Source organism: Amia ocellicauda, chromosome 8 (assembly GCF_036373705.1).
Source record: "Amia ocellicauda isolate fAmiCal2 chromosome 8, fAmiCal2.hap1, whole genome shotgun sequence".
Classification (NCBI taxonomy): domain Eukaryota; kingdom Metazoa; phylum Chordata; class Actinopteri; order Amiiformes; family Amiidae; genus Amia; species Amia ocellicauda.
Window position 1 is genome coordinate 16,077,711 of NC_089857.1, and position 26,201 is coordinate 16,103,911.

A 26,201-nucleotide genomic window follows, 5' to 3' on the forward strand; every position below is an offset into this window, starting at 1 on the left:
GTATTAAAATCACTAATTAACAAACCATGATTGAATTATTTACTACCAACATGTTTTAATTCAATGGACTGATGTAGAGTCGTGTGGCTTTAATGGACACACTTTAGTAGTTTGGCTGAGATTCATAAGCTTCTAATTAAAATGTACATTTCAGAGACACTCAACTGTACAGAGAACATTATGTAGATCATTGAAAGAGATGTTGCGTTCTTATGGGAGTGTTTGAATGTGAATGTTTTTTTGCTAAATACAGACTATATTTATAAAAATATAAATGTCTCTTTATACTCCATCACTTTCAAATAAAAAGATAGAGGTCCCCTTGTCAATACAAGATTGTCAAATGTTTTTAATCCAGGAGATGGGTAATTGAACTGCAGATAACTAACTCTTGCCATATTGAGGTGCTGTGGAAACAGAAACTCATTGTATTCATATTTGCAGCTTTCTCTCAGCTGCACACCATTCTCGTGGTCCAGTCATGTGGGGTGTTTTTAAATGCTGAAGTGGATGTGATATCTGTATCACTCATAGCCTCATACAGCGTGGGCAGGATTACAGTAGGTTAAAAACACTTTTAGATATCAGTTGTGATTTATTCGTTTTGAGAGCAGAGTAATAAAATCAGCACCAGCATGAAGGTTACCTTGAACTTCCAAAAACATGTTGAGAAACTCATGAAAGTTATTGAAAGAATACCAATGCTATGCTCGTGTTGCATCCCCCCCAGATATAATCACACAAAATATTTAAATAAAGGTCTCATTTATTTACAATACAAGTTAAGCATGTTAGAAAATTAAAACATAAAACTGCAGAATAACTCAGGTTTGCAAATACAACAAGGACATTTTCTTTCCCCACTGGTTTTAAATAAAGGTCTCCTTAGAAAATATAACAATTTTGAGACTCCTTAAATAGAAAAACTATCAGTGTACCATAAAAACTGCCGATCTTTCTATGTATACAATTCAGCAATAGAAGAGTTTATAATTTCACAGAATCCACTAACAATACTTCATGTAAATACAGATCAGAAATAATCTACTAACAAGAACAAACAGTTGAAACATTTGTACAGAGTACCAATATACATGAGATCTCTGAACACCAGTCTTAACATCTTAACAAAAAAATATTGCTTAATAAGGGGGTGGGGGATTTTGCCTGGATCTGGTTAAAACAGTACTGCCGAGCCCACTCACACTTCACAATCTGCACACTAGCTGTGTCCAGTTTCAGTGGGATACCTCCCTGTCCCTAGGAGTGTAATTGCTCAATTGAAGGAAAACTTTGCTGACGTGCTGATTCTGAGACTGCTATAAACAGAACTGCACCCAGCAAATTGTTTTACACTGTCCACCAATTATATAATTATTTATATAGTCAGTCCTGTTAAAACCTCCCCATCACAAAAGCTTATATATGCCCTTTTCCAAAGCGAGACCAAATGGCAAAAGCTGAAGTTTTAAAACAAAATTACATATAGAACGCTTATGGATGCAATTCATACCCATTTTAAATTGTACTGGCATTTTGAAGAGTACAGGCAATTATGATGATCATCCTTGTATACTAACCTTTTACAAACTGTATACAATAGTGTCGTGCTACTGTTTTGGCTCTGACCTCTTAATTAAGCAGCTCTTGTGATTCAATTTCATTTCCAAAACCAGTATGAAGGCAGCATCAAAATCAATTTATACAAGCATACTGGAATGTTTTAGAAGACACAAATAGGGTTATCAATATTTGCAAACAATCTTTTTCAATGTAGAATGCTTCAATTGTACAATCCCAAAACAGGGACATAAGAACTCCATAGCTTATTATCTTCAAAAGCTACCGTGTAAAACATCCGAATTTGATCTATACCAAAATAAACTCTGGAAAACAAACTTACTTTGATGATCAATTGAACAAAAAAGACAGACATGTGACAGGATCAGCTGAAGAATCATTTCAACATGATCCAAATACTGAAATTGGCCTTAAACTGATTGATTAAAATGGCAGTAGTCTAATAGACATGAGTTTGCAGGACTTTAAATCACCCAGTTATTATGCTTTGGTGCATGTTTAAAATCCTGCTTCTAAACTTAATATGTATACTGCTGGTGCTGTTTTAAAGGTAGCCTACTCTCCTCAAACTAAAATTTATAATAGTTTGGATCTTAAGTTCACAATTGAAAATGTAATAAAAACCGAGTCACATCTTCACTAAAAGTGAATCAATCTTTTTTTAAACCAGGTTATTGTTGAAACATTATAAAAATAGTGCATGTCAAGAGACTTAATTCTTTGCTTTTAATCTTTTGAATCAAATCAGTTTTGAACTAAACCATGAGTTCTAGAACTCTTATAGAGTAAATGTAGCACATGACACAGAGTTGCACCATCAAAAAGGAAAAAAGTGATGTAATTCAGGTCTAACCTCATCATAGGAAGATACATTATTTTGTTCTTAGCCTTTTAAAAAATAATAATAAAAACTAAAAACAACAATTAACTAAAAACTTTTAAGTGTGTAAAAACTCACTACGATGAGCAGACAAAAAGGATGGTTTTCCAGAAGAGCACAACAAAGACCGTTTGCTCCTCTCCATGGATCAATGCAGCAGAACCTTTGGGATCAATAGCCACCTGGCTTTAAACAAAGATTAAAAAAAAACATTTGGTTGGTTTTTTTGAGGACAAAGAGGGAAACGGGAAAAAAAATAATCGTCAAAACTTCCATTTGCTCTGCTCATCTTAAGTTCTTTGGAGCTCAACAATGATTCAGAAGAACAGAGTATCCTTTTCAACATTGCTTGATACTTCCTAGGCCACTTGTCTACTGACGTCAAACTAGACGGTCACCAATGCCCCACTAGCTGTAGAGAGACGGCCTGTATTCCAGCCTGCACTGGATGGCCCACATGGTGCGATTCTTCTGGCCTGCCACAGATGGCCGGGCAATGGTGGTGAAGCAGCAGGTGTTGATCTTGATGTGGGGGAGGCCTTTCTTCAGGATGGGCAAGTAGGTGTCCTGAACAATACCAAACACCTCCAGGGTCTTCAGACTGGGGAACTTCTCAAACTCACTGCAAAACAGAGCAGCATGTGCATCAGAAACCACAAGGAAGGTCCCTCAAAAGCAAAACTTCTTCAGAAGAGTCTAGGCCTTGCTTTCCTTACTCTTAGGACACTCCTCTGAAATCAAAATCCCACCCCACCCCCTAAAGAAAAGGCATCAGCAAAAGACAGCCATCTCTCGCAAGTGTAAACTCATTAGTACAGACTAGCTGTGTGTGGTCGAGCGCTTTGGCAGGAGAAACTTACGCCAGGGCCGCAGGGTGGATCTGGTAACAACGGCTCAGGGCCAGGTGCTCCAAGACTGAGAGCTGCTGAAAGTACTGGAAGCTGTCTGGTGTTAGCAGGACACTGTCACTGCAAGAGAAACCGAAATGCAGAGTTACAACTGCACATCTTACACCTACGGTACATGCAGACTGGTGTCCCCTCAACTTAAAGGGTTGGCAAAGCTTTTGCTCTCACCTCAAATCCAGGTCTGTCAGGTTCGGACATCTGTTCACCAAATCCTTCACATCTAATGGACAAAGCAACAGGTTTGAAAGTCAGACGACGGGACAAGCTTTCATTGGAGCAGTTATTTTTCCTCTATATAAGAAAAGATCAGATCGTGGATGGCAATAGGAGGGTGTTTGTTCTGCACTCAGAACTTACCGTCCATTTGTAAGTTTTGCCGGTAGCCACTGAGGTTGAGTTGGGTGAGACTGGCAGGGAGGGTGCTGACCACGGCTTTAATGTGCTCACTGCTGAAGTCGCACCAGGACAAGTTCAGCTCTTCTAGCCTATGCACAGACAAACACACAGAAATCATCAGGGCCAAGTAACGATACACCTGGGTTTCCTTTCTTGGGAGCTCCATCCTCCCTTTGAATCCAATTAGGACCTTACAAGACAAGGCAACATCAAGCCTTACCAGTTTAGGACCATCTATTCTCAGTGTCTCTACATTAGGAAAGTCAACATCTGGTGGACACCATTCTGCCCATAACAAAATGGTGGCCCCTCCGTTTGAAAACATGCCTTACCGAGAACAGTTTTGAAGCATCTCGCTGAGGGACTGTGAGGAAAATCCCAAACAGCCCGAGAAATTCAAGCGCACCAGCTCTGGATTCTGAGATAGAGATCTAGGGAGTGAGGAGGAGACAATGACAAACAATTGAGCTCATGTAGTGAAATACTCCCTTACATTTCATGCTTTAGGCTTAAATACTATTAGTCCACACCCCTCCAAATAACTTGATGTGATTAGTAGCAGTCAGCTTTGTGTCTTAACAACAAACAGAAGCACATTCAAACATCTGGGCAAAAGTATGCTCCTTATAGTATGCTCTTTATTTTCATACATAGAACCATGTCTTGAGGTTTCAAACCGCAAAGGCACTCACTGGAGAATTCCATCCGAAAGTTCCAGCCCCTCCAAACTGAGATTCTGTAGCTCACGGCAACGCCCTATGATATCCTCCAGCACGGGGGTGGTCACGGTGCTGCTGGAAAAATCTATGTGCTTCACACGCAGAGGCCTACGAAGAATGCAAAACAACGGTCTGGTTAGCATGAACCATGAGCCTGGGACAGACTTAAAGAGACTGCAGGAGTCCCTGAAAAACCCTGATCCAATTTTATAGGTGACTCTAAAATCATACATTTCCCAACACTGGGAGACTCTAAAATTACTGATCTGATTTTTTTAGTTTTAATCCAAGGCAGTGTGAACTGAGGATTTTAAGGGGACCAATAAAACCTTATGGACTGGGGCTCTCTGGGACCAAGGTTTGGAGACCACCGATAGACTGCAAAGAGTAGGAGCTCTCTAACTTACTCTGTGGTTGTGAATGATGGCTCTCCGATACAGGAACGGGGGCAGCGCAGGGCTTTAATTCCCAACATCAACACCTGACTGAGAGCCACACCAAGCTGGGCCTTCCCCACCAGGTCCACACTGTGCCACAGAGACTCGTCCAGCCTGACAGGAAGACAGACAGCAAACACATCAGACACCACTGGCATAGAGGTATCTATTTTGGTTCACTGTGTGAAGTAAGAACAGCAGTGCCACAATCAGAAATCAAATGTAATTCTTATCAATTTGTATATATTACAGACAGATGTCTATTATTCTAAAAATATTAGATTTTTCTATTCTCATATTAAGAGGGAGGGAAAAGTTACATATTGGGCTTTGCATACACAAAGAAAACTACTCTGTACGCAGATATAAATATATAGACTTTGAAAATGTATTGTTTACAATCAAAGCTACCTTGCTCTCCCAGTATTAGCTCTATATGATAAACTATAAGATCATGCAATCTAAGTTCACAGCAAACAGTAGAGGACAATGTGTCCACAGCAGTCTATTAGTGCCTAATTCTGAGGATCAAACAAAGAGCAACTCACGTCAGACGATGCCATTTCTTACACACTCTGGACACTCGCAACAGGTCCACCAGAGAAAAATTACGAAATATTCCCAACAGCAGCTCATCAGGGAGGTTTTCCCAAGAAAACCCTGTCAAAAGCAAAATGGACTCAAAACAATTGTATTTCCCATAAAAGCAAGGAATATTTGCCCTCTTTTGTCCTCCTATTTGAGTTTTCTCCAGTGAGGCAACAACATCTGCACACAAATTGCTGCTGTAATTGTTCTGATGTAGGGGGCTTTATCGCCTCTGTAGAGAAGTGACTCCCACACCACAGCAAGATTTCAACAAACTGTACTGTGTTAGCAGAGCGAGGCTTACCTGTCAGTTCTCTCTTCCTCCGGGGCCTCCTGGCCAAAACAAAAGGGACATCTTCATTTTCTTTGCCCTTGCTGGTTTTCAGCTGCTTCCGAGGAGGAGACCACCTGTGGATGAGCTCCTGAGGAGTGTTCTCCTGGTCACAGCTGTCCCTGCATGGAGGCTTTTTTGTGTCTTGTATCAGTGACACTTCCCAGTTAGGCAGATTATTGCTTTCAGACAAAAGCTCTTGGAGGTGTCTTCTGCAGATGAAAACAAAATAAAAACAGTGAAATATGGTTTGTTATGGTTAGAAAATATGTGGTCAAATGCAAAGGGGACCTTGAAAGAGAGCTGCTAAGTAACACATACAATGTTAAACGAATAATGCAAGCTGTGAAATATAGAGAGAAGCTATGACTTTATCATTAATGCTGCGCTGAGCAGAACAGAATAGAGGTGCATCACTGTCACACACACACAATGAGGTGCAGTGTCAACTTGAATTATGTAAGACATGAAAATGCATCAGTGTATGAAATTAAACTGCACTGACAAAAGTATTCACAAACCTGCATGGGTTCTCTCTACAAATAACGACCAGCTTGACACAATGTTATCCAATTCCTGTACAAATTGCTACACCAACAGGATTCTTTAAATAACCAGATGCACTGGTCAAGAGACTAAACTGTATCACACTATAGAGAATGCCAAGTAATCAAAAGCTCAATACAAGCTAAATAGCTAGCAGAAATATATCACCAGTCAACTTCCATGATAGCTTTATTAAGTTACTTACGTATCTCACAAGGTGTTACTGCAGTATAGTTATAGCGCTCCGTGTTTAACTAACTATGCATACACGACAAGCTCGTTATTCTGCATACTTCATTATGCATGGAGGTACATTTGTATCTCGACTGCACATTTCTATAAACACATCACAAATATAACACATAGGCCCTGCCTTCTCTAAATAAGGTGTTTTCTTAATGTTCAAGATATAAGCTAAATGTATAGCTATAGAAACAGTCAGCTCTGACCAGCCCGCCTTACAGTCTTTAATCAAGCCAGAGCTTTCCCGGTAATAATACGTTGCAATCCAAGTTGCAGATGAATCAGCCTACATCATTGCATACGATGTGCAATTATTGCATGTGCATGTCCTTACCATTACCGACGCAACCGAGTCGTTATATTTGCAAATCACCCGCGAGACAGCGTCCCGAAATGTAGTGCGCGCGCAAACTCGGTCTTTACAGCAGCAGCTCAGACTCAGTCCAAACTGCACACATTTCAACAGAGATCCTAATCAATATATATTCTCCACCTGCATATGACGACAAATAACGTTGAAGTGTACACGAAACTGTAATGCAGATACGCTTAATGTATTTATCTCGTGGTATGCACAGCAACAGGCCTTAGTCTCAGTGCATGAACATGCTTACCCATCACCCTCCCCCAACTACCTAAAAACACACTGCAACTGCCCAGACGTGAGCAAATGTCATTGTAGACTGATGCATACTGTTACAACTTCGACTAGCAAAATGCAGGTTTTAATGCAATGATCTACATCCATCAGATCAGACTGGTTAATATACTGTAAGCGTTCCTTTGGTTCCACTGCCATCCGTTTACTGTAGTTAAACCTTACATACTTTGTCAAACCGTTGTGTTGTCTCTGGAATAAAATACACCCCAGACTATGACATACGTGTATTTTTACCTGTCCCTTGACATCTTCCCTGGTTCCAAGCTGGTCCTTGCGGAGATCTCGCTGAAATCGTGGATTTGATCCGAAAGCAAGCGGGATGATTTAAACCTCCCGCTAGATCGCCCGCCTTCAGTCTCGCTCCACGCCGGCGCAGACATTGGGATGACGTCACGGAAGCGGCGCAGGACAGGGGCGGAGAGAGGAGTGCGTCCATACGGGACAACCCGGGCTGGAGTTGGGCTAAAGGTGTTGAGTCTGGCGCCGAAACCTTTTAGTTACTGCGAGATGCAATAGTTTTTCCTGCTCTTGCTCTGCATCATGGCCTACGATCACGATGTTAATGAAACGTGAACGAGAGGTATACACGACATCCATAGCGTTTTACAAGGAATCGGTTGCTGTGACAAATAAAATGCACATGCAATATAAATGCTGTAATGCAATTTACAAACACCAACCTGTGTAGAATGACGCTATGGTACTATAGTAAGCAGACTTGCATAAACTCATTACATCGAGAGAACTGCGTGCCTCCATTTATGCAACAGGGCTTCACGAAATATCTAATATTTCGTGGTGGAAATGAAGGGCCCAGTCTGATGCTGATGCTATAGTTTGTAGATCTATTTACTTTAAAGAAATATGTTGCACTTGCTGTGTTGTTTTAAAATCATGGCAGCCATGATTTCAAAACAACAGAGCAGCGCTGACACAACAAGAGGGGATCATACTTTCAAATAAAATAAAAAGTCCTGTTAAACTGGCTACTGCCACCTATGCGAAGGGTGTGAACTTCAGGAAAGTTGACATGTCTGCATTTTATTTTAGAGATTTTCATACCTGTAACTTTAGCTATAGTAAATATCTTATTGTATAAAACAACATTTTCCAGCATCTATTCTATACTTGATTTAGCTAAAAAAAAAAAAAATCCGTGAAGTCTAAATCTTATTTATATATTGGCACCTCTATGTATACCAAAGGGTGTGACGTGGAACACAACCGATATCGAGTAACAAAGGCATCTGGGAGTCGTAGTTTTGTGTAGGAAATGGATGTATATTTTCATTTGGTTGTTATTGTCCACGATGACTACATTTCCCACAGGCCCCTGCGGTACGTGCTCTCGCAGGCAGGAAGCAATCGGCGATGACGCGGATTGTTCCATGGGACGCACATACAATTTAGATCTGCCTAAATTACAAGGGGGGACTGAGCTGGTGGTGGAAGATACACCTGCCGACATACAGCTCAGGGGAGGTAGGGAAACATCTGCTGTCATTCGTTGTAAAGTATTCAAATATTGACTGTTTCTGTGCGATGGAAATGCAGACTGCTGTAACACTGTAGCCCAGACAGCATCCACACACTGCGGACCCGGCAACGTAATGACAGAGCGCTGATAGACGGCGATCAGATGAGAGTTTCTGTCGGGATTATGGCGAGAAGCCTTGGGCTGGTCCCAACCGAAATATCGCACGTCTTTAGCCTTATAATACTGACAAGAAGGACCCGATCTGGACGCCGAAATTAGCCACGTTGTTATAGATAGACGACTTGTGGCAGTGGGTCAACATCAATTGTAATGGGAATATTGGATAAACCCATACTAGTATGTATAATATGCTTATCAGTACTGTGCTTGTTGTTGAGATTATGATGTCTTTCAGAGCTGGGTTGCTAATAATGTCTCCCCTATTGATCATCAATTTACCTATGTAAGCATGTTACCCCGTCGGTTTTGGAGTAATAATATTAATGATCTCTAAAGAACAGCTCTGTTCTTTGATATACTTTAATATGACACAACGGATCCGCGATTGATCCTCGAAACAACATAAAACAAGAGTCTTATATAGGTCTGTGGGATTGAATGATGCTGTCAGTATTTGCCTGGACCCCATTTGGATGGGACAATCAATTTGAAGACGCACTGGAAAGTCTATAGAGCTGTTCAAACTACGTACATGTGTATCCTCCAGTAATCACAGGATTTGAAACGTTGGGGGATGAATGAAATGCTCAATGCCGATTTGGTGGGTAGATGTTAGTCAAGCCCGGTGATCTCACAGGTTGGCAATGTCAAGGGCAGTGATACTGAGGTGTGATAGTGTGCGCTATTATACATGATCAAAGAAACCCGAGCTAAACAAGCCACGTACTCTGCCCAAATTGCAGTTTCTGCTATTACGTAAGTTATTTATTTATTTTTAAATACACTTTCGTTTCATACGATCTTAATATATCCAGGCGTTTTTCATACCCGTTTTTGATTGAGGTGGTGGAAACCCCTGCTTGCAATGATTCTGTGCAATATAAACGTTAACAGATCAGCTAGGAAGTTAGAAGTTGAGTTGCATTCCTCCATCCAGAGATATAGCTTATACTTTTAAAATATATATATTTTTGTTGTGTCAGACAGGTGTGTGTGTGTCTTGTGGGCTGCAGTATAAGTCAAGTGTTGGGCTCTATTATTTATCTGTCACTTAAAACCCATTTTGTTTGACAGAGGAAATACCCTGTATACATTTGTACATGGATATTCTTGCCCTGTTTCACTAGTTAACAAATTCCCTTTTGTTGTTGCTGGATATTCTTTGTATGACATTGCGCATCAGGGCAGCAATGGACAGCATTATTGATGGGAAAACTGTATACCGTTTTGCTTTGCTGGAATAAAGGAAAATAATGGAGGCCTTCAGAAAAGCAAAGATCACCATGTTCATAGTAATGCTTCTACATGCTCCTTCCTTTTCAGAAATTCTGAAAATGCCTTTTCCTCTGTGAAACCTGCACCAACTTTATTCTTTATGAATAATTGATGAAACCAACATGCATGAGTAAATACTCATCTAAGGTGATATGGTATATTTTTCTTCTTTCCATTTTTTCTACTCTGCTGTTATTCCCCCTCCTTTAATAATTCAAGGAAGAGATACTTCTGGAATGCCAGACTATGATGCATCTCGCAGGATTCCCTTTGCACAAACTGCAGTGCAGACAATGCAGTGCAATGCATTTTACATGAGAACATTATAATTGTACATCTCTTTCTTACTAGTGCAATGATTCCAGAAGTGCAGCCACAGCCTATCCGAACCCCCTCCCCCCTGTGACTCGGCATCCTTCACAGGAGTTCCTGAAGCAAAACAATTAACAAGCCTTTCCTTCCCCAGATAAATTATGATCCACTGCCTATAACTTGGACTTGCGGACTGGCTATTAAACCATGAGTGGGGCGGCACTGGCCATCGAGATTGTGGTGGTGTTTTTCTTGGCGCTTTTCCTGCTTCACCGATATGGCGACTTCAAGAAGCAGCAGAAGATGGTCCTGTTTGGCACATTGCTGGCCTGGTACCTCTGTTTCCTCATCGTCTTTATCCTCCCGCTGGACGTCAGCACGGTAGGACTACTTTCTCCTCACTGGTTGTGCTTTCAATGCTGTGTCACTAATACTAAAGCAAGCATTGTGTTGGCGTGCAAGTGCTTCCAGTTGACATGCATTCATGCGTATCTCTTCACATTTTTTGTTGCCTAGATTGAAAACGTTTTTTCCACGGCGATTAATATCATCAATGTTTTATCAATATGACTGCTCTCCCAGACAAGAAATTGCTTTAATAGTAGCAGCTGGCATTGACCCTCACAGCATCAAGTCTGCATATTGATTCAGTATTGCACTCAAGACAGGATCTCCTCTGCATGTACAATGACTAAATGGTACAGAAGATCCCATCTTGTTTTAATGAAAGCTTTGTTGGTTTTCACTGTTTTCAGACTATATACAAACAGTGCAAGATTGAAAATGAGAAGCAATCTACAACCCCCCCAATGACTACGGCATTTGCCAATCTGACATCGAGAAACGGCACGGTCACAACCAAAGAAAGGTGTGTTGTTTTGTTGGAAAAAGACTTCAAGTGGTGTGTGATTCATGATTTGTTAGAGAAGCATGTGCAAAAGAAGTATAACTTTTTCTTATATAGAGAAGTCTATATTTGTGTATGCATTGAGATTGATCCATTTCAAGTATAGAGAACCCCTAACTATGACAGGACTTTTAAGTATTAAAGACCGTTTACTATATCTGTAAGGCTTCTTTTTTCATTTTGAAAACAACAACAACAAAAGCCCTCTGAAGACCATGGCTTATGACTGATGTTTGTTGAATTTTAGCCAAAGACAGAAGTCAGCACATTTTCATTAGAGATGGAAATTGAAAGATCTGATTTCTCAATTTGCTGTGCCTTTGCTTTATTTGTTTATTTAAATGTCAATACGTTTTTTGTTTACCAAGCTCTTCTCTGTGATTGCAAGGTTATAGTCAGAACTGCTCAGGACACGCTTGGATTGATTGATTTATTTCAGAATAGGAAAAGCCCACATGTTCAAAGATTAATACTCTATCCAAGCTGTTGACTGTGTTATAGAAGTGTAGGATTTTAAGCCTGTAAGCTATAAAACCATTGTTTAATTTGTTTAAATGTTTTTGTTATGCTTCTGTTATGAAATAACAGTTAAGACATTAATCAAGTTGACAGTAGATGCTGCACTTTTGCACATTTGTGTCATTGATATTCTGTAATATTGAAGTTGTATACATTGTTTTTTGCTTTAAGGGAAATTAATGAGTAGAGAGAGAGTCAAGACTTTGAAGGTGGTATAGCTGGATTACAGTTTAAAAAATGTTTTGGTCAATACTACATCAAATTAATAATTCCTCTCTTTAGACTTCTGTGTCGTGTTGTGTTGATTTGTGTTTAATTACTATTCCAAAATAAACCCAAACTATTTGTTTTGTTTTGAGCCAGCACCTCTACTGTCATGACTTTTAATCAGCAGCACATTCACACAGCCATTTGTTTTGATCCCATATTTTAATGGATTCAGAGGGGGAGAACAAAACAAAACTGATGTCTGAGCTTAGAACGTCCTGATCTCCCTCCATGGTTGTTGTTGCATTTCCTGTACATGATAGTTGTTTAAAACATCTTGGCCCCTTTCTTTTCTATCTCTAAAGCCTAGAGAAAGAGTGCTACAAACCATGGAGCTACATACCAGATGGAATAATGCCAATTTTCTGGCGTGTGGTCTACTGGACATCCCAGTGCCTGACCTGGTAAGGACATAAAATAGTCCCCTTAGTCCGTCATGTTTTTTTGGGTCGTTCCAGTTTGTTTTGAGAGAAATTATAATGCCTAGCCACATTCAGGATACTGTTTTAAGGTAATGTATGTATTCCTAGAAGGATGCAATGCTTGTGTCTAGCTCAGATGTTTGATCTAGATGGGATCTGTTATGTGAGCATCTGTTAGTAAATCTTTTTGAACTGACACCTGAAGTTGTGAAAAGAACATCCTACTGTTGACGTTTCTTCACAACATAACATATTAGCACAAGCTTCTGTGTTTATATATGTCCTCAGTGATATCTGATATACCAAAGGAACAATGCTCTCTTGTAAGGCGTTCTAGATAAAGAGAGTGTAGAGCCAGTCTGAACCTGAGCTGCTTTGTCTTTCTTCCTTGCTGTGAGGCAGCCCAAAGTCAGGATGGTCTCCCTCAACGTGTCTCCTCTCCTCTGTGCCCTCCATCTGTTTGCAGGCTCCTGCTCCCGTTCATGCAGTCCTATGCCAGATCCGGCGGCTTCTCCATCACTGGCAAAATCAAAACGGCACTGATCGAGAACGCCATTTACTACGGCACCTATCTCCTGATTTTCGGGTCCCTCCTCATTTACGTGGCAGTGCATCCGAATTGGCATCTGAATTGGTGAGCCCTTGTCATCGGAAGTGTATGCCTGCCACCCTCTGCTGTTTGGATTTACCTGTCTCTGATCACGAGCTGCTTTTATAAATCGGGACGATTGTCTGCTTGCATGAGTCAGAAAATGTTTAACCAGCTGACGCCTTTTTAAATGCAGGGAGGCATTGTTCTAATAGGGAGATTTTTCACGGGAGTGGAAAAACCCAAGCTTTCACTTCTCCCTGCAGTGTATCTGTGACAACCTACTATACACCAAGAGCATGGTTTTGGAAAAGGAGCAGACTTTCTTCTGTTTTGTTTTGTTTATTTAAAACCCTCTTTTATCTCTTAACAATATTCACTATAATATAAACACCCATTCTTTAATTGTCAAGATCCCCAAATTATTTAATAGAGTTCAGTCATTTTCTGGACATTTGCATGATAGAAGGCAGTTTTAAACTCTTTATAATTGTAGGCCTGTTATTTCTGAAGGTATTGAATCTTCATAATGTTGGTTGTACATGCAATATGGAAAGCAGCTGAGATTGTTGTGGATGCAGGTACCAGCTGCAGACCATTGGCATTACTGCAGCCAATACCTGGGGTCTTTTCCTGCTGGTGCTGCTGCTGGGCTATGGGCTGGTGGAGATCCCCCGATCCTACTGGAACGCATCCCGGCGGGGGCACCTCCTCATGAAGACCTACTTTAAAGCTGCCAAGCTGATGACCGAGAAAGCAGACGCAGAGGAGAATCTCGAGGATGTGATGGAGGTAAACTGACTGATCGCAGTATCCAGACAAAATGGGATTTATTTTATTGTTTCTCCTGATCCACTTCCTCCAGGAATTTCTTCCATATCTCAGATAGTTTACCTTTATTTAAAAATACAATAATCTTTACAGAAATACCTCAGTCCTTGTCTTCTTGACATGATATACATTTTTTCTAACATGTCGATGTGTTCTAACTGTCTAACTAGGAGGTTCGAAAAGTAAGCGAATCAATCAAGTACAACCACCCTCTGAGGAAGTACATTGACACTATACTTAAAAAGGTAAGGACAATCATAAACCTAAAAATGTCTGACTGTTCAGTGATGGCAATGATGGAATGTAAACTGTGCTTTGACACTGAGAATGTGTGACCCATTCATTCATTTTGAGTTGATTTTGAGTTAACTGGTAGATGATGTATATAATTCTAACCTTTACCATTTCATGTTGTGAACAAGTGTTGCTACTACGCTGCAGATTATTTCTTATGTAGATGCTTTGAAGTTAGTTGTTGTTTTTGTGCTTTCATAAATAAGATGTTCACAATTATATCGTGTTATATTGTTTAATGGATTTTATTGAGGGGCGTGGTTTGTTCTTTTTTTCTGTCAGAGAGTATCGTCTGTTCTCAGTTGTTCTCAATTCTTATTTCAGTGCCCCACCGAGTACCAGGAGAAAATGGGGAGGAACATGGACGATTATGAAGATTTTGATGACAAACAAAACGCATATCCAAGTGAAAAAAGCTTGGTGAAGCTGCACAAGCAGGTATGTTTTGTGATACTATACTTAGGAAACTTTTTTATTATTATTTTTTTTAGTTTATTTTGCATTGGTCTAAACAAAAACATGTTACTAACAAAGGAGACATGAATCATATGCATTTTAAGGATTGTAAATAAAACCTTACCTGAAATACTTCCCCATATCTGTCCCTCTCAGGATGTGTTGGTAATAGAATTGATATGCAATCCTGGAGTGAGAATTGTTGTCTTAATTGTATGATTACTTGATTAGCAATGAAATAATAAGTATGCAGTAGTAAAACTTTAACAGAAAGAAAAATTAGCACTGTATTAATAATTGCCAGTGGATTTCAGTACAGTGACTTTATTTATTGGTGTATTATTGAACTGTTCCTCTTGTAGGTGATCTATGCTGTGCAGAGGCACAACCGTACCCAGGTCCAGTGGCAGATCCTGCTGGAACAAGCCTTCCATCTTGAGGACGTGGCCAAAAATGAAACCAGTGCCACACACCAGTTTATCAAGAGCTTCGTCCCACAGGAGCCCGAGGGCTTGGTCAGCCGATACCTGTACACTCCGACAGTCGGTGAGTGGGAATAAATGTACTCAAAGCGTAAATTGGCTCTACATGTTGCCTCTGTCTTTCATAGTTTGCTTCATAGGATCATAGGATCTTGTGGTAGACAGGGAAAGGTCCAGCTCTGATGCACTCACTGTTTTACCCTTGTTTTAAGATTTGTATGTCCTAGATTAGGAATATTAATGCTCAGTTGTTTTCTGAAAGTAGTAATTGTTTAGGATGGGGTCCTCTTCTGTCAAAACTCCTGGGAGTTTTGTAACCACTTTTTCAGTTTAAAGACCTTTGCTCAGGATCTGAGGGACAGCACTTTCTGGAGTCTTGTGACATTGATCTGTACCTGTTCGAACGCGCTTCAATACGTCATGCATGGCTATCAGCTGTGTAGACGTGCTGAAGTCTGAAACCATTCGCTCCCATTTCAAATTTTTGCTTAATACCTTTGCAGTAGGTATTGTACTTTCAGAAAGCCAGGTTAGAAACACTTACATTGGCACTCTCAATATTATTTTAATTGTTCAAATGGAGCCATGATCGTTCATTCAGGCGGATAAGCCCTATTCTTTTTGGATTATTAAAATACAATAGACAACAGCCCGGGCCTTGAGAGACTGCCAGAGTATTGGGAGTAGGCACAGTAAGCTTTTCTTTGTCACACAAAGGTTGTTGGGGGGGAAATGAACCAATTACTAAGCAGTGTTGCTAATATGCAGGTATACAGTGATTAGGTCTAAAAAAAAAAACACTTAATGAATAATTAAGACTGGATTGTAACGCTCACAGTGTCTTACTGTGGTTCACAAGTGGTCTTATCTCTCTCTCCCTCTCTCTCTCTCTGTGTCCTGCTCAGAGTGGTACTGGGAGTGCCTGCTGAAGCAGTGGTTTTACCGCCTGCTGGCCGTGCTGCTCACACTGTTCTCGGTGGTCGTGGTGTGGTCAGAGTGCACCTTCTTCAGCACCCACCCTGTCCTCTCGCTCTTCGCCGTGTTCATCCAGCTGGCAGAGAGAACCTACAACTACCTGTACATCGAGGTGAGTCAGCAGGCAGGGCCAGGGCATGGAGCCAGCACTCGCCTCACTGTGGGGGTGGATTTACACGGTTACATTTTTCCTGCTTGGTGTTGTATTACATTTTGTATTACTTTTAGTACTTTTACAGTTTGTTTGCTTTCTTCTTGAATTCAGAACTGTGTGAAAATTAGTTACTGAACATCTAGTGTTCAAGATATATATGGATATGCAAATAGTAGGTTCTGTATTTAAGAAATTAATTTTCTTTTTTAATTTAATTCCAGATGGCTTGTTTCCTCACCATCTTCTTCCTGTGCACCTGTGTGTACTCCACTGTCTTCCGCATCCGAGTCTTCAATTACTACTACCTGGCGTCACACCACCAGACCGATGCCTACAGCCTGCAGTTCAGCGGCATGTATGTAGTAATATGATCGTGTTTTAATCTCTGTGATCGAGATGCAGGCACAGCTAGGGACGGCTTTTTGATGAGTCCCATTGCATAAGTTGTTTGAGTTCTCCCATGCATTGTGTGGGGCCCTGCTCTTGAGAGAGCACTCTCATTCAACCAATCTTAGGCTGAACTTGAAAATAATCAGTTTACAATTAACTATATTTAAATTTAAAAAGTGGGTGAAAATTACTAATATACTAATATACTAATATATATTTGCACTGGATTTTGGGAACGCCATCCAAAAATAGGATCTGGGCCCTCAAAAACCTCACTAGTGAACTTGCATGGTCTGTTAAATACTCATAGTAATTAAAGGAACCAAAAACATGGAAAATTTACAGAGGTACCTGACACTTGGAGGTAGCCATCCAGGATTTAAAGTGTTTATTTTGGAACCATGATTTACACTGGGAAAATAAATATAGGTTATTAAATGAACATGACCCTGTTCAGTGCAGTAGCAGACTTACTAGTGTACAATATCCACAGGTTATTCTGCCGCCTGACGCCTCCACTGTGCCTGAATTTCCTGGGACTTATCCATATGGACTCTGCCATTTCTCACCAGGAGAAAGAGCAGACGGCATACACCTCGGTAAGTGGAGTTACAGACACAAATAAATACAGCTGTGAAGGCAAGTAAGGGGTCATATACAGATAAACAAAACTGGTTAGTAATTGTCTAGATGTTTTATTTGTGTGTGCGAAACAAATATGCCAGATACGGGTCAACGGGATGAGGTTTACTCAAACCGTTTGGCAGCTGGTTTTGTTTGGTTTTCACTGACACCGTAAAGTGAATAGGTTGAATGGTTAGTCAATGGCAGCGCCTGCAGGTAATTTCCATCACAGTTTACAGCAGGGGTAGGCGTTTGGTGTACTCTCTTACGTTTGACCAGCAGGTGTCCCCAGACCAACTGAAGAGACATGCAGTTAAATACAAGAGAGCTGTCCCGTTTAAAAATATTCTGTTCTTTTACAAATAGCCAAACACTATGATTGATTGGACTTCAAGCTGATTAGCAACTGCCAATTCCAATTTGAGAGGGTAAAAACCAAACGGGGGAATTGCAAGACTATTGTGTTGCATCGTACAATAAAAGACAGAGTAGAGACTGTTAATCTTGATGACTTAAAAATAAATGTTAGAATATTTAGATCTTCTCAAAGGTGTTGTGTCACCTAATGCTAGTAATACACCGAATTTATTGTACAGTGATTTGTGTGTTTGAATGATCCTAACCCTGCCACCTTTGACTTTCTGCTGACCGTGTTTGTTTGCAGATCATGGGCTCCATGCGTGTGCTGTCCTTCATCGCAGATGGCTTCTACATTTACTATCCTATGCTCATAGTCATTCTCTGTATTGCCACTTACTTCAGGTGAGGGCTTACATCTGTAGTTTCTCAATGTCAGTTGTGGTTTAGCTCACAATTATATTTTCAACTTTTGTTTCTTTGTTTGTGTCACACTCAGCCTGGGAACTCGTTGCTTGAACTTGCTGGGGTTCCAGCAGTTCATGGGGGAAAATGACATGACTTCAGACCTGATAGATGAGGGCAAGGAGCTCATCAGGAGAGGTAATCCGTGAAATTCAAAGCATAAGGAAGTAATGAACCATCTGCACAATTAGCCAACATTAATGATTTTGTTCCTGATTGAATACAAGCATATGGATGCATGTATTATGTAGACATTTGAACAGAAATTATATATCCAAACAAAAATACTTACAAAACTGCAGTTAACTAATATTGAAAGCCCTTTGGAGTCAGGTTTAGGATCGTGAATGAAGCGCTGATCTCTGGCTGGCTGCGCAGTGTTCTTTGAGGATGATAAAAATCCTTGTTTTATTGCAGAAAAAAGAAAACGCCAGAGAACAGAAGATGGAGAGAACAGAAGACGTGTGAGTCTCTAGATTTTGTTTTCCAATCGGTTACTCGAAGCTGCCTCATTTATTTATTTGTCTAAAATCTTCTTGTTTATGGTTTTGTTACGTTGCAGGAGTGGAAGGAGCGCTATGGTAACCACAGAGAGGACTACACCCGCAACAGGAACGTTCATTCAGAGCTGAAAGAGACCAACTACTCAGACTCGGCCAGTGCTGGTTCCAATAGGCGTGAGTGTTGTGTTCAGCCTTCGCCCGTACTTCACCCTTCCAAGTTCTCCCTTGTACTGAGAGGCAGTCGTTCGCTCAAATGATCATCGTGGTCTTTGAAAACTGGTTTCTTTGAGCATTAGTGCATGGATATTGATTTCCTTTCCACCCTTCACCTGAGCCAGTTACTATGCACTTCAGCCATCCTGTACAGCTTCATTTTAAGGGCTGGCCATCTATAGCTGCAGTCTATCATTCCTCAGTTCTGTGTCTCTCCTGCTTGTTTTAGAGGCAAAGTACACTAGGACTAACGGCAAGCCCGAGAGGGACCGCATTGAGCTGCTGCAGGACGCTGAGCCCATGGATTTCAACGCAGACACCTTCAAGGATGACCCTCTGGATGCCGAATCTGGGAGGTAAAATGAACCGTCTTGGATGTCCTTTTTCTTCTCTTTAGCCTAAACTAAAAAAATCAGTTGTAAAGAGGCCTAAATATTAAATATTGGGCTAAATCATTGGGTGACTATGACCAGGAGTCCCCCAAAGGGCAAAGCATACCTGGCCAAGTGCTACTGTTTGCTCATTTAGAGTCCTTTAGGGCCTCCCTTGTTTGACCTCTGGTCAGCATCCCTTTTTTGGTTCTGGGGGGTTGTCTTGATTTAGACCTTTAAGAAGGGCTCCCAGGTCTTATTAAGCCACTGTGTCTTTGTAGCAGGCACCCTCCCGGTGGAAGGTATTTGTCAATGTCTCGGAGCCGAATCTTTGATGATGTGTGAGACAAAGGAGAGAGAACCAGTGAGAGAGGGAGGGATGCTGAGCTGGGACTGCACACATTCTACCCTCCTGCATGAGTCTTCATCTCTGGACCTCTTCATCCTCCTCTCCTGCAGGGCCTCATCCAAGTGCCAGAGCCAGGGATAAAACTGACAACACGGTTTGCATTGATGTGAATGTAGCACATTACCTCTCACGTTTACTGTCAGTTTTTGTGTGAATGTTTGTGTGTGTGACGTTGTTTTACTTTTTTTACGTTACATATCATGGCATTATCTTCCTCAGCTGTGCAGAAAAGTTTCCTTGTGTTGATGGTGTTTGTTGATTAGTTGGGCATTGGAGGCCATGAGGTTTCTTCCACACCAATTCCATTAAGCAAGAATCATTTCTAGGATTTGTATGAAGATTAAAGGAACAAATTAGTCTGGCAATTTCTGTAATCTTGTCAAAGTAAAAGCTTAGAAATGTAATATTTGGGGAACCTTGTGAAAATAGGGGTCCCTTATATTTGATCTGTAGTTACACATATTCTGTGTACTATCCAACAAGGATCCATATCTCACTATATAGAGTGTGATGTATCCTAATGAACATACTTTAATTGTTTGGAACTATTATTTCTACTCATTTTATTTTCAATTGTGTCCCTATCACCTGCAGTAAAAAATAATATCCAATAGCAACAAATCTATATGTAATACAGGCCTACATCACATATTTTCTCTTACAGTGTAGTTCAGGTAGCAGAAACTCAAGTGAGAACATCAGTAACAGTGAACAAACTGCTATAGATTCTGCTGCCATTCTGACATGTCAGTCAACCACTCGATTAGAGAATATGAAGCTTTGGGTATTTTTTTCCATCTGTTTAGAGTTAAGGTTTTAAGACTAAGTGTCCTAACACAAAGTGCTACGATTTCTTACACTGTACGTTACTAAGATATGACTGGGAATTGTCTCCAGCCCACATTTCACAATCAATGTCTCTGAAAAGCCATGCTTAAATGTTTGTATTCCATATATAATAGAGCATGAATAATATAAATGCATTACATGTGGAGTGAATGTGGCATGATTCAGTAAGAGCAATCCTTGTGGATTGTATTGCCCATTGCTGGAACAGTTTGAAAAGCAACAAGACAGAATTCATTATCCAAAACAATCCAATTTACTAATAACTGAACATTATGAAGGAAATAATAGCTGTAAATAATAAGTCACTTTTTGTTGTCAAGGCAGGAAAACTAATATATTTATTACTGACATGTACATACTACCATCTTTGATATGTTCCTGCAGTGCGTGTAGGTTATTATATAATTAATCGCTACTGCAGTTAAAAAAAAAAAAAAAAAAAAAAAAAGATTTGTATATATAGGAAATCACATTTTATTTTCATGTATTACAGAGTTTGCCATATTTGGCACTTTTGGTGTGTATGAATGGCCTTGGGTAGCACTTGCTGGTGTTTAAAGCATGTTTTTGTTAGGTTCATTGAAGCCAGAAGAATTCTACTCTTTTGAGAAGTTTTTAGCTGAAAGAATGGAGGTGGACGCTTTGAGCATTTTTATACACGTGAGCAAAAACCTGTGCTGTAGAAAACCTGTGCTTTGCCAGTCTCTGAAATGAAAGGGTAGTAGCACCTTATCACAATTAAAAGCAAGCTGTGGATTCATGCAGGGACCCCAGGAAATGTCTGCTGAGGTAGAGAGAGCGAGCAAGATTTCCTTTTGAAATTATAAAAAACAGTTACTTTAAATTTTATTTTATTACATACAATTGACCTGTATGCTACACACAAAGTACATTGTGCATTTTTTCATTGGTTTATTCTGGGGCTTGACTTTATATTTTAAAGGTAGATCAGTTATGTTTTCTGTGTTTTTAAGTCAAACATAAAATGTCACTGCAAAGTGCCAAAGAGCTATTTTTGTTTGAGTGATTGTTTATATTTTTCTCATAATTCAAGAAGTGACCTTTTCATGTCTTTTCATGTTCACACAATTATAAAATAATACAACTGTTAAAGGAATTTGTTTAGTAGGTAATATTACTTTAAATCTCCTAAACTAATTTCAACTGGCAGCTCTTGTAAGTGTTATTGGAATTACAGTGATGCAGAACATTACTACATATTTAAGGTGTTGAATTTGCCTTTATCTTACTTAAATTGCTTTCTCAGAGGCCACCATTCAAGAAAAAATTTAAACAAAATTACGGTTTTGTTAAATATTCAGAGTGTGAAAAATGTGCTTCACTTTATGGACTAATAGACTTTTTTGTGAATTGTTATTGGAAATGTGTAAAATACTGCTAAAGAATATTTGACCCCCCTTGTTTTCACTTTAAATGTGTAACTCTAAAATATAAAAAACATTAAGGAAGAAAATAAGGTTCCTTAAAAGTTGTAAAAACAAACAAACAAAAAAAGCAGTAAAAACAGTTCCTGTCAAGTTTCAAATTGACAGCTATAGCAATTTGCCTAGTCCCACAATAAAGTAGCCCAAAGCAGTAAATATAATGTAAATGAAAATTTAAAACAAAGTGATTTAACTGCAACAAATATAAAAGGGTTGCAGTACATGCTGTTCAGTGTAATTGTGGTCTGCCCAGCGTGTCACCATTTCTAAGCTTTCAACAAAATAAACATGAAAGAAAATGTATCTTCCAGTGAGAGGAAAAAAAACAAGAACAGGAGGGAGACTCATTTATAGTAAAACAATCAGTACAAAGGAGTTATATTGTGGATATTACAACAACAACAATAACAGGAAAAAGGCAGTTTAAAGTTTAACTAATTACATTACCACCCCTTCTCCTTGCTAGAAAGCAAATCTCTGGTTTTATGGTTTTCCTTTGCTTAAACGAGCACACAAAATATATGTTCAAATCAATGTTTTTATTTTTGTTTGTGTTTTAAGACTTAACAAAAGACATGACATTATTGGTAGTGCATTTATAATTGCAAATGAGCCCAGGAGTAATGTGGACTTCTACAGATGTCATACACATAACCATGCACTCTTCCAGGAATGTAGTGGCATATAAGACCGAGGGCACCTCGTTTTTATCACCAACATATGAACCCCAGTCTGCACTTTTATTTTGTCATAGAAACACCTTTTCATGATGAACACCATGACCAATAGCACTTTACAAAGAGTCGTGTTAAATTAATGATGCAAAGCTAGCTATACATACTGAGCTAAACCAGGGGATCATGGGAAGGATTAAGGGAATCCTCCATACTGATATCTACAGCTGATAGAGGTTACCCAGTCAGTGCAGTGATCTTGACAATAATATAGTGTCTGTCTGCTTAGCTGATTGTTTTGTGTCTGTGTTTGTTTATCGTAGAGACAAGAACTTTTCTATAGTGATTTTAGAACCGTTGTGGGAAAAGCAAGTGCTGTGTGACATTCTCGGACTCTGCTGGGACAGTGGACAGATGTTTAGTCTGAGTGTTTTGAGTTCAATGTCTTGTTTGTCAGGGAACCATACCTCACTTTCTGTATGGTTTCTGAACACTGGCTGAACTTGATGAGGTGGGCTTTTAGGATGTAGTCCCGAATACTTGATGGATAGTCCTAGACTTTTGCACTTCATTGTAGGAACAACTGGATTCTCTCAAACGGACCTGAATCACATTTCCAGGCATATCCCAGTCCAACCTGGCTTATGCTTCATATATTTATATATGTAAATGTATTATGGGAAAACACAACAACAGAAAAAATCTGACAGATATGAAAATGTTTATGCACAATTTTCATAATTGTCAAGGTGAGTAAAAATTTTGTCAAATGTCTTTTTGTACAACACACAACTGTAAATAGCCCTCACTTTGTGTGTATGTGTGTGTGTGTTTTTTTTAATACCATGAGTTTTATCTTCAGCATCAGTGATTGAGAGAGAATGGTAGAATAGACATGCTATTACGTTTTTAAATTTATTTTTTAAGTGGTTCTGTAGTCTCAAAATGTTATCTTGAGTTTGAATTAACAAAATGTCTTAACATGCATCTATCACTACATGCTATAGGTATAGCTGAATGCCTCTGGTACCTTTATCTGAAGTGATGAGAACTGAAAACCTTTTGTTTTAAAGGTTGGATCCGAGGCTCACAGGGGTCAGTTACACTGGATTTGAAACCTTTTTTTATTTTATTTTGACACAAATGTATACAGTCCGTAAAGTTGATATTGAAGGCTTGTTGCAGTTTGCTGCATTTTTAAGGCCTGGTCATGTTGCATTAATTGATGGCAACAACTGGGGAAAAGCTATGGCTTGTGACCGCCCTAGACTACATGTAACCACACAGTTGACAAAAATCACAAAATGTCACACTCAAAACTAGTGATGGGGTATTTGTTAACTTCAGTAAATATAATATCTCAGATGTTCATGACCCATAGATTCTGTATATAAATTGCTTTTATGAAGGATCTTAGAGCGCTGTATTCTATAAGTCACCATGTTTTTTTTTTCTTTTTCTTGTTTTACTGTAGTGCTTGTCTGTGCTATTTTATTTAAGGAGCCACTTGTGGTCTGTTTGTGGAATACTATAATTTATTAAAATTCTGGTTTTGATTCTCTGTATATCTGAAATATGAAGAAATTTGGTGATGTGTACTAAATAAAGTGACTTCAATTTAAATTGCTGTCTCTGTTTTGTCATGAGGTCATGGATTGTGCTGCAGCGATCTGTCAGCATCAGCATCCTCTGTGTTCTTTAAAGTTTCAAGACAAGGACATTGTGTGGGTTCATCACAAAATGGTTTGTTTTGGAATAAAACAACAGAGCCAAACTCAGTAAATGTGGACAGCCTTGACTTCTAATGTTACACCACACAATCTGCCTATGTGTACACTTGTTCACAAAGTATGAACATGAACAAAAGAACAAGTGAATGGCTCAATTCCCAAACAGGGCCACTCTGTCATTAATGACGTGGGAAATTTCACAAACTAGGGTCACAAGAGATGGACATTTAAACTACACAAGCAAGTCTTGTGCAGACGTAGCACGGTACCTGTGTCTACCCAAGCTGTACAGAGTTGTGTGACAAGGAGACTAGCCTTTTCCTCTGGGGACCGCACGGACCACTGGGTATGAAAGGAGATGCAGGTGGCTGACACCTAATGAACCCCACCCCCAGCCCTGCTCAGTGGCGGGCTTTTCCGGCTGCTTCAGTAGTAATTATACACGTCAACATTGAGGGCCCATCTTCAATCAGCCTGGCCTGTGGAGGAGACTCTGCTACTGAGGCATGACGGGGGCCTCATTCATCAGCTGCCCAGGCCCGTTCCCTCCAGCCTGTGCTCCTCTCACAATAAGGAAGCTGTGAGAGTTTGGGGGACAATTCATTGAATGGAGAATGGAGTGCCAAAAGCAATAAGGGCTTTCCCTCTGAGAAACAGGATGCCACTGGGGAAATTCCTCTGCTGTATCCTGCTCTGTGGGACAGCCAGTTGCTTTGGGGGGTTACAAACAGCGTTGGGTCAACAGACCTACTTGTTCAGGAAATGCCGGCGGTTTCTTTCTCTCCTGTTGAAGTAACCTGCTTTGAGCGGGTTCCTGAGGTTACGAGGAGGACGTGCAGACCAGCCTTTGTGATCCTGAGCTCTGAGCATTCATGCCTTAATTCAGACCTTAAACCATTTCAGTCTGGTGGCAGATGTTTATAGGTTACAGCAAGTGTGTTTAGTGTTGCTGATTTTAGACGTGGTAGTGTTTGGACTGTGTAAGGCTCTCTAGTAGGTATAATAAATACCCGCCAACAAATAATGACATCTTGCCTCTTTGAAATAGGGGGAGACAACCAGAGCTGCCATTGGAACTCCTGAAGACATTTTAAATAACAAATTAATATACAGGCCAATAGCTCAGTTAAATCAGTTTTTCCTTAATTACAGGTTTTTCTGTTTTCATTATCTGCACTTCACTGTAATTATTCACATATCTGTAAGTCTTTTATCCCTTGTTAGACTGGGGCCCTCAGGGGCAAGAGGTGGGGAATTAAATACTGTTTATTGGGTTGAGTATTTTACATAACAAAATAAAAACATTCCAAATTTTAATTCTTATGATTATTACTTTTTACAATTAAGTTCTAAAATTGTCTAAAACATTAAAAATCTGGAATAAATCATAATCAGAACAATAAACAAAGCCAAAAAGAACCAAATACATATTGCATACATTTATATACTTAAATAAAAACATTCAAAACAAAACTGTCTGAGGCATTTAAAAAGAAAAATTAAAGAACGTAAAAACCATGTAAGGAACCAAACAAATCAAAACCATCTAGTGATTTTTTAAAAGGGGGAATGGGCCAATGCATCAGACAAATCAAACAAAACTACCAAACAATCAAAACAATAACAAATCATGAAGTGCATTTAAAAACAACTAGTTTCAATAAAGTCATCATATTATTTTAAAATACAATAATTTAAAAGAATAAAAGCACTTGGACTCGGGTGTAAGATGTTGACATAC

General features: G+C 39.7%; 2 protein-coding genes across 3 annotated transcripts; one reads left to right on the plus strand and one right to left on the minus strand.

Moving 5' to 3' along the window:
* Positions 1 to 748: 748 nt before the first annotated feature.
* skp2 (S-phase kinase-associated protein 2, E3 ubiquitin protein ligase) lies at positions 749 to 8,187 on the minus strand. Its single transcript, XM_066712193.1, has 10 exons — positions 7,525 to 8,187; positions 5,814 to 6,052; positions 5,470 to 5,581; positions 4,892 to 5,035; positions 4,458 to 4,592; positions 4,098 to 4,196; positions 3,727 to 3,854; positions 3,538 to 3,589; positions 3,322 to 3,429; positions 749 to 3,083 (listed from the first exon to the last, which is right to left on the minus strand). Exons 1-10 carry the CDS (start codon positions 7,668 to 7,670, stop codon positions 2,870 to 2,872), a joined length of 1,377 nt encoding a protein of 458 aa, XP_066568290.1. The 5' UTR covers positions 7,671 to 8,187; the 3' UTR covers positions 749 to 2,869.
* A 441-nt stretch (positions 8,188 to 8,628) lies between these two features.
* On the plus strand, positions 8,629 to 24,353 carry lmbrd2b (LMBR1 domain containing 2b). Of its 2 annotated transcripts, XM_066712189.1 has the most exons (18): positions 8,629 to 8,772; positions 10,689 to 10,915; positions 11,290 to 11,402; positions 12,533 to 12,631; positions 13,116 to 13,283; positions 13,820 to 14,030; positions 14,240 to 14,314; positions 14,688 to 14,801; positions 15,182 to 15,365; positions 16,207 to 16,388; positions 16,652 to 16,785; positions 17,314 to 17,419; positions 18,109 to 18,206; positions 18,301 to 18,404; positions 18,684 to 18,730; positions 18,829 to 18,943; positions 19,212 to 19,338; positions 19,635 to 24,353. In XM_066712189.1, the coding sequence occupies exons 2-18, from the start codon at positions 10,742 to 10,744 to the stop codon at positions 19,696 to 19,698; spliced, it is 2,115 nt and encodes a 704-aa protein (XP_066568286.1). In that variant the 5' UTR covers positions 8,629 to 8,772; positions 10,689 to 10,741; the 3' UTR covers positions 19,699 to 24,353. The 2 variants fall into 2 exon arrangements, with proteins under 2 accessions (XP_066568286.1, XP_066568287.1); XM_066712190.1 differs by lacking the exon at positions 8,629 to 8,772 and having other exon boundaries at positions 8,790 to 10,915; positions 19,638 to 24,353.
* Positions 24,354 to 26,201: the final 1,848 nt, after the last annotated feature.

Bases quoted from the DNA above. Each gene is read 5' to 3' on its own strand.
- skp2 (XM_066712193.1), bottom strand. From the start codon at position 7,670: ATGTCTGCGCCGGCGTGGAGCGAGACTGAAGGCGGGCGATCTAGCGGG. The intron at 6,053-7,524 runs GTAAAAATACAC...TTTCATCTGCAG, and splicing joins GGGAAGATGTCAAGGGACAG to AAGACACCTCCAAGAGCTTT. The intron at 5,582-5,813 runs GTAAGCCTCGCT...TGCTTTTGACAG, and splicing joins GAGGAAGAGAGAACTGACAG to GGTTTTCTTGGGAAAACCTC.
- lmbrd2b (XM_066712189.1), top strand. From the start codon at position 10,742: ATGAGTGGGGCGGCACTGGCCATCGAGATTGTGGTGGTGTTTTTCTTG. The intron at 17,420-18,108 runs GTAAGTGGAGTT...GTTTGTTTGCAG, and splicing joins AGCAGACGGCATACACCTCG to ATCATGGGCTCCATGCGTGT. The intron at 18,944-19,211 runs GTGAGTGTTGTG...TGCTTGTTTTAG, and splicing joins CAGTGCTGGTTCCAATAGGC to AGGCAAAGTACACTAGGACT.